The sequence below is a fragment of the Gastrolobium bilobum genome, unplaced genomic scaffold (assembly GCF_033153095.1).
Source record: "Gastrolobium bilobum isolate Gb01-03AN ecotype WA unplaced genomic scaffold, APGP_CSIRO_Gbil_v1 utg647, whole genome shotgun sequence".
NCBI classification, from domain to species: domain Eukaryota; kingdom Viridiplantae; phylum Streptophyta; class Magnoliopsida; order Fabales; family Fabaceae; genus Gastrolobium; species Gastrolobium bilobum.
The window spans coordinates 132,666-143,058 of NW_026899122.1; the positions used below are offsets into that span (position 1 = coordinate 132,666).

The 10,393-nt window shown below is 34.5% G+C and overlaps 1 protein-coding gene across 1 annotated transcript; it reads left to right on the forward strand.

The window, feature by feature from the left end:
* Positions 1–2,302: 2,302 nt before the first annotated feature.
* Positions 2,303–7,214, forward strand: LOC133287426 (uncharacterized). Its single transcript, XM_061485041.1, has 5 exons — positions 2,303–2,886; positions 5,389–5,451; positions 5,648–5,710; positions 5,811–5,879; positions 5,998–7,214. Exons 1-5 carry the CDS (start codon positions 2,584–2,586, stop codon positions 6,262–6,264), a joined length of 765 nt encoding a protein of 254 aa, XP_061341025.1. The 5' UTR covers positions 2,303–2,583; the 3' UTR covers positions 6,265–7,214.
* Positions 7,215–10,393: the final 3,179 nt, after the last annotated feature.

Genomic DNA, 10,393 nt, shown 5'->3' on the forward strand with positions numbered 1-10,393 from the left:
TAATAATAATAAGAAATATTTGTAAATTATTATGTATATCTTCAAATGTTTTAATAAATAATAAATTATTTTCAGTAATTTTATATTTATTTTAAATTCTTTAAAAAGTAATTTAATAATAACATTTTGTATTTAATACACAGTATAAATAATCAAGATGAAAATGAAACAACTCAGATATGACCAAATCAAAGGAATTTTGTGCACCAAAAGAAATCGTAAGTATCCTAATGTAGATTAACACGCGTACTTAAAGAGAAATAACAAATAATGTCACGCTCGTCAAATTGTTCCACACCTGGACAATTACTTTCGTGATTGCGAATCTATCATCCACCACACGAATCCTAAATGGAAGCGTCTTAATATTCACTGATTTACTTATTAATGTAGAAATGAAAGGAGAGAAATGAAAAATATAAACGGGGCAACGGGCGTGTGTCCATTTTTAAACTGAATTAGTCGAATAATTAATAATAGGAGATTATTTTTTTCATATAATAAGAGAGAAATTCTCTTATGTTCATTTCCCTAAATAAAATGGTGAAAAAATAAATGTATGGAGTGTGTGTCCTGAGACTCCTGACGTTATATAAGTCCGTCAAACCATTAATTCAAGTTTTTAAATTGCTTTAACAGCAAATTGTTAGCGCACACATAAGTTTTATCCACATCAAAAAATAATAATAATCATATTTTAAAATGGAAAATCCAATCTACAAATATTTAATAAGAAATTGAAAATAAATTATTATGAAAAATATATATATCTTTTTAAAAGACAGTCTTTTTAATTAAAAGTAATAATTTATGTTTTTTTCTCACAATTTTATATCCTTTAAAAAGATAAATATTAATTCCAATTATTATTCTGATTTGAAGCAAAATAAAGAGGTGCATTTGAAGATACTATTGGGGTGTTTGGTAGGAGGTAAAAAAAAATTTCATATGAAAAATGAGGTGGAAAAAATTATTTGTCTATGATTAGTAGAAGATAAAGTAAAAATATTCAGAGAATTTTTTTTTTCCCATCATTTACTTTTCTATGTAAAATGATTGAAAAGATTATCATTGAAGAGTTAAAATTGTTTTTTTTTATATGGTGAAAAATTAACACACAACATCAGTAGAATTAACTCAATAATTTTAAAAAAAAATTGACCTACCAAACAACTTTTAATAACTTAGCCAGAAAAAAAAAAATTCTCATCATGTTCTAAAAATTAATTTTTCCCATTAAAACAAATTTTTCATCTACCAAACACTTCAATTTTTCGTAACAGTTTTCATATTAACTCCAAGGTCACGATTGGCATAGCATTAAAGTTCGAGAACGAAAAAAATCATAGGAAAGATTTTTGTGGAGTAAGTATTAATATATTGAAATTTATTTTCATTTTCTTTGGTATACCCGCTGAGCTTCCACCACCCCCTACAAGAAACCTACGCTTCTTCGCCATCATCTCCGGCAAGAACATCTGTCAGGTCATCCTTTACCACGCTCTATCTTCTTGTGATTCGCTTTGATTTCGTTCAAGCTTGTGAGCGTTCACGCTTGCTGGTGCACCGTGCGCTCATGGCTGAGTCGGGAGTCTGAGAGGTTGTGAGTTGGAGGTTCTCAACGAACTCGGTGCAGCCTCGGTAATGGTCGAGGAGGAATGACTTGTCATCTGAGATTATCTTCCACATAAAAATATGAAATTAATATGTCTGCTAGCATATATTTAGTCTGTAGATGAGGATTGGTAAATTTATTTTTAATAATTTTAATTTTATAAAATTAATTTTAGTTAAATATGAAGAAAAAAAAATATGAAGTGAAATAATTTCGCAATAAAATTTAGGGTAAAAACATAATTTAAACAAATTTTTCTACTATGTGGATCCTATACATGTGATAAAAACAAAATGTAAAAAATGATGGTACGAAACCAATGAGTCAATAGGTAAAAAATCTTATATCATGTTATTTTGATATTCTTTTTCCTCTAAAATTTAATGCAAAATATTACTTATTATTTTTACAAAATAGCGTTACATTTTGACCATTGAAGGAGTGCAATGCGTAATAAGGAAAGAGAATAATAAGTAAAAATAAATAAATATAAAAATGAAGGTGCCACCGCCACATGTCAGTAGGTGGGGTCCAAGGTCTTGAAGAGAGAGAGAGAGAGCGCAAAAAAGAGTGATATCCCACAGGGCCACACCCTAGCATGACCCAACCCTTGCTTTTATTTTAACTAAGAACGCCGAAGGAACAACAACAAACACGAATAACTCGAATCTACTCCATCTTCATTCTTCTTCAGTCTTCACCGCCACACAATATCCCCACCTCTCTCTCTCTCTCTCCTTCTTTATTATTATTATTATTATTATTATTATTTATTATTATTAATATTATATATAAACCTATCCTAACCTTTCTCTTCATCTGTTTCCAACTCCTCAGCCACCTCCTCCTCTTTTCTCTTCTCTCTCTTTCTCTCTCTCTCTTTCTTTCTCATACATACGACACGAACACTCGCACTCACAACAGACTTTCTCTTACATGACTGTTGTCAGCGAACGCCAAGGGACGAGATGATGATGGTCAACGACGAGTGGGTGAGGGCGGCGATGACGGACGACATGGTCGTCGTCGAGCTTCTGTTACGGCTGAAGCAGTCCGTTTCAACCAAATCTCAGGCCTTGCCGTTCACCTGGGGGCTCAAGCAGCCACGCTCGAGATCAAGGCTAACTGCTTCCGTCTCTCGTTGCGACGGCGCCGTTTCGACCAGATGCAGCCCAACCACGCCTCTCTCTTGGAGTGGAGGCGCCTCTCCATCCGCCACCGCCGATGGTTGCGAAGACTCCAGCCGGCACAACCACGCCGCCAGATCCAAGGTTCTGTTTCTTTCTCTCTTAACGCTATCTGTATGAATTTTTCTGCGTCTCTCTCTTCCCTTCCCCTGATCTCTGTTGTGTGTGTCGGACTATTTTGTTTGACCGAAATACCCCTATAAACTGCCTTTGGAGCACCGTGGCTCCCCGGCGGTTGAGATGGCTGGCTTCGTGTGCGTCATGAGACATTCTTGCCTTCGGAATGACGTTTCCTTTCGTTTTGACCATTTTGCCCTTCACCTCTTTTATCAGAAGCCAAAGGCCTGTAGTGTTTTTAGTTTCCCAATCGCGCATCGTTTTCGAGTTTCCGCTGACATCAGATGCTGACGGGCAAATCTGTCAATTTCGCCACTTTATTTATCTTTTTCATTTTTAAAAAATAAAAATAAATGATCCTTCGCTTACTGGCTAATTACTTTTAGTTCTAGTGATTAAGGATGGAGGCGGTTTGATTTGTTTCCTTTCTTTCTTTCTTTTCTTTTTTTTGTTATTGTGACGGGAACTGCGGTTACCCGTCTATCATTCTATATTTGCCGGTTGATCGACGAAAAGACCATTTTAAGGTCCAACTAAGATTCCGCTGACACAGATTTATATTGACGAGGTGAAAAAAAAAGGAAATGTGTAATTGGCCACTTCCACCAATTTCCCCAGCAGCGATAGCGAAGTTGAGAATCACGGTTTTTTTATTTATTTATTATTTATTGAAGAAAGTCGTAAAATATGGCAGGACGGATCGTGGGTTTTTCGGTCTTTGTAAATCATGGGTTTGTGGGTCCCTACGATTTAGAGGGGGATGGGTACGGTGAAGAAAGGAGAGAGACTTGAAGGTTTGCTTCGTGATATGCTGATGACGGATATGCGATTCGTTGAAGTTAGTGTCCTTAGTGGCTGGTTCTACCGTTCTAGTTTAGGGTGTCCTAGGGGGTTTGGGTTGGGACTATTGTTTTTTTCTCTCAATTCTTAATTCTAATCTCACGGTTAGATTGTGTTATTATTATTATTAGTGATTCGCTACCTAATACTCTTAAGTACGTTTAGGTAGTGTTTGGTTCGGGAGAAATTTTTTTTGGCTAGGGAAACGTAATTGATAGAAAATGGTTGGGAAGTGAGTAAGAAGAAAAAGGAAAAACTAGTCTCATGCAACATAAGAATAGTTTTATCTCCTACACATCCATCGAAAAGCGTGACACTTTTTTTTTTCTTTCTTTAAATGGCGGGCTTCCATCACATGGGTGTGTACAACGTAAGAGAAGATCTCTCATGCAACATAAGATTAAATGAACTCAATAAAAAATAGATTAAATAAAATATTTGTTTTATAAACATTTTTTATTTAAGTAATTATATAAATATTTATTAAATAAAGCACTTTTTAATAAAATAAAATATATGTTATAATTGAAATCAGGAATTCTGTTTTTGGCCGTGGCAATAGAGGCGTTGGGGGGGGGGGGGGGGGGGAAGAGTGGTGTCTCGAGTTGGAGGCGTGATAGAAACACATAACACCCCGCCACACCACCATTATGAGTTGGATGGGGTATCAGTATCACGGGGATGACAGTGAAGGCATGGCGGTAGTTAAAAATGGTGCCTTAAATAGGAAGTTGAAATCCTAAACATTAGGATTTTGTTGGGTGTGGAACAAGAAGAGAAAGCCACCACGCAGCATCTGCGGCCCTTGGCCCACTCGACTTGGGGGCGTGCAGCTTGGTGTACTCTATGCCTTCTTTTGTTTTTTCAAGCTTGCCCCAAAAAAACAAAAAAAAACGAAGGACATATTTAATTTAAATTTAATAATAAAATTTGAAATGGATAGGCTAGCTCATGTGATCCAGGTCACGTGAGCGTTCCAAAGAAGATCATCACGTGCTTACAATGACGTAGCTTGATGTGTGAGTTGTAGTACGCCAGCTGAGCTGTCCTCCTCTGATTAGTTTTGTGCGATCATAATATTAATTAGTTTTGCCCAGGTGTATCCATACTCAATAGTTAGTTTTCTTTTCCTTTGTATTTCAAAATATATATATATATATATATATATATATATATATATTAATACTCGAGTTGCTTTTCTATAATTCCATTTCCTTTTGTATTAACCGGAAAGAATCAATTAGGCTTAGCTACGTGGGCCTGAGGGTGGGTGGGTGAGGGTATGGCCCCTTCATTGTCATTGACCTCAGACGTGTCCCAATGCCTGAGGTGGATCGAGTGCTCCGTTTTAATAATTTACTAATTATTAATATTTGATTTTATAAGTTGCAAGCGTCAAGCATTCAAGCAACCTCTCTGTAAGCTAATTTTTAATGTTACAATTCTTCTGAATTGCTTAATCGTCACCCATGTATGAATGAGTTACCCACAAATTTTAGTTTTTTATTTTTTGTATTCTTTTAAATCAACTCTGATCCCATTTCTCCCGTTATATAAACCTATTATGATTTTTTTGCATCTTATTTCTCACTATTTTGCTAACTTTCAATGACTGGAAATTTTTTTCAGGGTACTGCTACAAGTGGATACACTGGCAACTCTGCCTCTACCAAGAGATGCAGAAAAAAGAAGGTAAACGCACTTTGTTTCTTTCTTCCTTTTTTTAGTACTAGCCACCTCCTTTCTTTTAATTTTAAAAACTTCTAAGATCCTAACTATTCATCTTAGTGAATGATCTCTTGGTTGAGAAGCCGTTGGCAATGACCTCTATTTGACTATTGATATGTTATATATGAGTGTTAATCATGATTCTTTTTGCCATCTCTAGACCTTTGCTGAATTAAAGGAAGAGGAGAACTCCCTGCTAAAGGAAAGGATATATTTAAAAAAGGTATCTTTCTGGTCTTTTGCATATATTTTGAAGGCCTGTTATTTTTAGGCATATATCAAGATGGGAATGTATGGTTATTAATCTCACTCTTATTTTGCAGGAGATAGCTAATATAAATGCAAATTTTGAGGCACAGAGAGCTAAAAATGAGAGTTTGAAGAGGATGAAGGTAAATTCAAATGTTCTTTCACTTTTTATTTATATATATACAATGAACCATATTTTTTGGAATAATTTTCTGAGATGTCTATTTTATTTCCTGCTTACCTCAATTTTTTTATTCTCAGCTTGATTGCGGATCAAAGTCTCATAATAATCCAAGCTCAACGTCTGTTGAGCAGCAGTGTGCTCTTGCTGGTCAACCCCACCAGAGAATAGGACCACCTTTGGATGCCCTCACACGTGCCACTCAAGGTGATACTCATTCAGAAGCATCAGAATCTAGGCCAAATGGGATCGAGTCAACCGGGGAAAGTTTTTTCTTGATACCAGATCTAAATATGATACCGTCTGATGATGGTTCTTACACTGACGCTCTGTGTGGAATGAGTTAAGACCCACTTGTTTTCACCGTCCAGAACGCAGGACTCTTGGTTGTGGAACAATGTACAGGCTGAGAGAGCATTTTGAAGGCTCTGTCCAATATAAACCATTGGACAATGTCATACATGAAAAACGTTTCTTGATGCAACTACCAATTCTTATGAAGGGTAAGAGCTGGTAGTCACAAATGGGAAAAGTTTCTTAGCCATTAGGCTGTCGAGTAGTAGTAATGTACTGATGTCGCTGGTTCCTCCGATTCTAAAATTGCTAAAGGGGGTAAAGCCTCGGTATTTTCGATTTCGGAATTCTTTAATCATGTAAGATGTACAATTCTTTTGTAGGTTAAAGCTCTTGGATTCCTTTAGATGGTACTTAAATTAATCTACAGTTTTATTCATGCATTCCATAGGTTGCGCCTTCACTTCATTTATCCATAAGTTAATGCGCTACCCCTTCGATATATAGGATGTTTTTTGGTTTGAGAATGTCTTATCTGAAATTCATGCCTCTACGGGAAGCAGGGGGAACATAAAGAAGGTGTCAGTACACCGTATATGGTTCTTTGTAGGATTTCTCGCCAGTGCCATGGTGGATGTGGTTTGCCAGATTCACCGTTCTTGGTGGTGTATACAAGTATACAACATTCTCGCACCAAGATCCTTATACTAGATGGACACACATTCGCTGGAGAGCTGAACCATTTACTTTGTTGGTAGTATTATTCTATATGATAAATGACTCACCCTCCGTGTCAAAACAATTATAAAATTCCATTACAGTGAGATAGGGCATATAACCGGATGAACATGGTATTAGTGGTCACCCTCAGTACGAGGGACTGCCGACTCTGTTTAGGAAGGGGATTTGGTCTTCTACATATTCATCTTTCATTTTCTACAGAATCATCTGTAAACTTTAAAGAGAATCCTGGGTTAAGAGTCGAAACTAGTTCTCCATGTCGGTTAAAAAGAGAGTCTGCTGAGCCTTCTTCACCTGAATCATTAGATTTATTTATTTTTCATTTTCTTTTGCCGTTTTCAACAAATTTTTCATTGGTTGTTGGCTGGCAAATTTTCTTTTAAGTAGTCTGATTTTCGTTTGTTCTTTGTACTGTTTATGGGTCCCTCTACAAACTAACAAAATTTGCGGCCAAGCAAGCGAAGATCTAGTACTTTTCTTTGTACATTGTAAGGGATTTCCCGGAAAGAGGAATTTACAAAGAGCCAAAGTAACGGTAGCCTGCATCTAATCTTGGTCACTTTTAGTACAGAATCGAAAGCACCGCGTATATAGCATGTTCATGCTAAATGGACAAAAACTAATGAAGTATAAATTCAACAAAGCAGAACTGGAATGAAATGTTCTAAATTGGAGTGCATCTGTAACTATCAAAATTTGAAACATTACGCCATCATTGGTATTATTATATTTACTTCTCCACAAACATCTCAAAAAGGAAAACTTTTGTAGATTGCTTTAGCTTCTTCCCTTCCGAAAGCTCAATATACTGGACCAACACAATTGGATTTACTGTACATACAGTGATAGCGACAGTGTCAACTGCAAGCTGGTCCTAGTCATTCTTATTTTCTGGCATCAAATATGCCACCAAGGTATGCAAAGGAAGTCATTATTGTAGACCATCAGTAAACTGCTTCTGGACTGAACTCCAGTGCAATTTCCTTTCCAGTTACATGTTGAAATGGAGAAGCGTGATTCTTCAAAATATCTGATAACTTCAGATGGTACCAGCATTGGATACAGCACCGAATACTCCTCCAACACCATTGGACAATGTTAGCCTACATTCTATTATTATTATTATTATTATTATTATTATTTTGAACTTTGTAATAAATCAGGTCAGATATCATTAAAATTTGATAAATGCTTATCTTTTATAATGTTTGAATGGCTACTGTTTAAAAATAAGAAGTATTTTTTCCACTTTCTCCCATAACAATAAAATGACCCGAGTATTGTTTTTTTTATTATTATTATTTAAGATGTATCATGGTGGTTTTTCATGTTTGTTTGATATTTTATAAGATGATATATCTGATTTCTAATATGACATGTTGTGTCCAACCTTACCCTTATTGCATTTGATACTTGTGCCTGTGGATCACAGGAGCCAAACCATCGGAGTGGCATTAGTAGACTTCCAAATTCCAACGTGGAAGAGCCCGTTTGTTAGGGCTTATAGAAAAAATAATTTTTATTTCTTTTTTATTTTAAAAGTAATTTTTATAAAAGTTAAAGTTATTTATATTTTTATAAAAAAGTTTAGTTTTTGAAGAAAAAAAATTTGGCTTTTGACTTTGCTTTTTTTAGAAGCTAAAATTTTTAGTTTTTTAAAAAAGTAGATTTTTGACTCTTTTTTTTTTGTGATTTTTGTTTTTTTTAAAAGCGGACATCCAAACGAGCTTAAAGTGAGAAGTACTTTTTTTTTTCTTCCAAAAAAAACAGTTTTTAAAAAGAAAAAAGCTCATCCAAACGAGCCTAAACAGAGAGGGAGAACTTGACACTAAAAACACACATATTGGGTTGGGTGAAGAACTTGACTATTTACCTTAATTGTATTTTCTTTAAAAAATGACAGGATAGAGTAGTGAAAGAAGTAAACATCTAAGTATCTAACAAGTTGAACATAGCTCAAGTGGTCCCCTGCTCTCCATTTTCCATTCCCTCTTTAGCATATAAGGATATCTCAAAAAAAAAACAAAAAATTAATTGGTTTTTTAATGTACAATAAAAAATATTTCAGAGATTAATTTAGTTTTTAATATTTAAAATAGAATTTTTTTAGTTTCTTAATGTATTTTTTCACATTAATTTAATTAGTAAATTAATGCTTATTTCACATTGTAAAAAAATAATTCAATATTACAAATATCTTTTAAGGATTGATTTAATTTTTTTATTATAAAATTAATCTAAGTATTTACTCCACCTAAAGTTAGAAGTAAAAGATGCAGCCGATTTATTTAAAGAGAATCCATGGTTGAGACTTTAGACTGTTGCTATGTTGGCTGGCAATTTCCACTTTAAGTAAAGTCGAATTTTCATTCTTCTCTTACATGGGTTCCTGTACAAACCTACAAAAGCTTGTTGCCAAACAAAAGATGATCAATTACTTTACCTGTAAGAAATTTCCACGAAAGTGAAGTTCAGACCAGTCCTTTATCACGAGAGGAGAGGACTCACTCCACAAGATATATGGAATAAAAGGAAAATGGCCACAACTGTGGCAGCTTGCATATATAATGAATGAAATATTATACACTTTTCAGCTTGAAAGAGATTGCTTGGTCAAAAAGCCTATAAACTAGACTTAAATAATAAATTTGACTGAATTTATATGTAAATATTGGCTTGTTAAGTCAAATTACATAAAGCTTTACCTGATTTGATTTTATGCTTTTTTTTAATTACTAGTTTCTATATAAACATGCAATTGAAGGAAATTTATATTTATTTTAATAAAATTGGGATTTCTTAACAAGATTGAAGAGAATGCACTATTCTTAAATTTAATTGAAAGAAATGTGATATTCCTTGAGAATATTGAATAAGGAGACCTGGGATGATGCCTTAGGGTTTACTCATGCAAAAAGTGAGAAACAATAGCTATTGAAGAGGTACAAAGGAGAGTCAGTCGTTGAAAACACTTTGAAAATGAAAAGAAAAAAACAAGAAGGAAGATAAGTGTTTTTGTTGCGAAATTAAAGAAGTACTAGTTTTTTTTTCATGAATTTGTCTTGAGTGTGGGGAGTGGTTTCCATTTGTTTTGTGAGATTAAAGCATCATCGAAAATGTTTTGAGGCCCTTGGTGGTGAAAGAACCAACATTTGTCAAGCCATTTTCGTGCACTTTGGTTGGGCAGAATCGAAGAGTGGCTCAAGAACATCAAAGTCCCTTCTTTTTTTTTTATTTTGAAGTCTTGGGTATATGTCTCAATCTCAACCTTTTCTCTTGAGTTTCTATGTAAAAGATTGAGTCTTGGGTCATGTTAAATGAGAAAAATAAGTAACCAAGATGACCACTAGCATAAACGTGCTTAAAAATGGTAGCTTGAATCTCTGTAAATGTTAAAAATAGAACCTGTTTGGATTAAATCATGAAAAATGATGACTTGGA

What these genes read in the sequence shown, in the direction of transcription:
- LOC133287426 (XM_061485041.1), top strand. Translation starts at nt 2,584, where the DNA reads ATGATGATGGTCAACGACGAGTGGGTGAGGGCGGCGATGACGGACGAC. An exon ending in ACCACGCCGCCAGATCCAAG is followed by an intron (nt 2,887 to 5,388) that starts GTTCTGTTTCTT and finishes AATTTTTTTCAG; the next exon opens with GGTACTGCTACAAGTGGATA. An exon ending in AGAGTTTGAAGAGGATGAAG is followed by an intron (nt 5,880 to 5,997) that starts GTAAATTCAAAT and finishes TTTTATTCTCAG; the next exon opens with CTTGATTGCGGATCAAAGTC.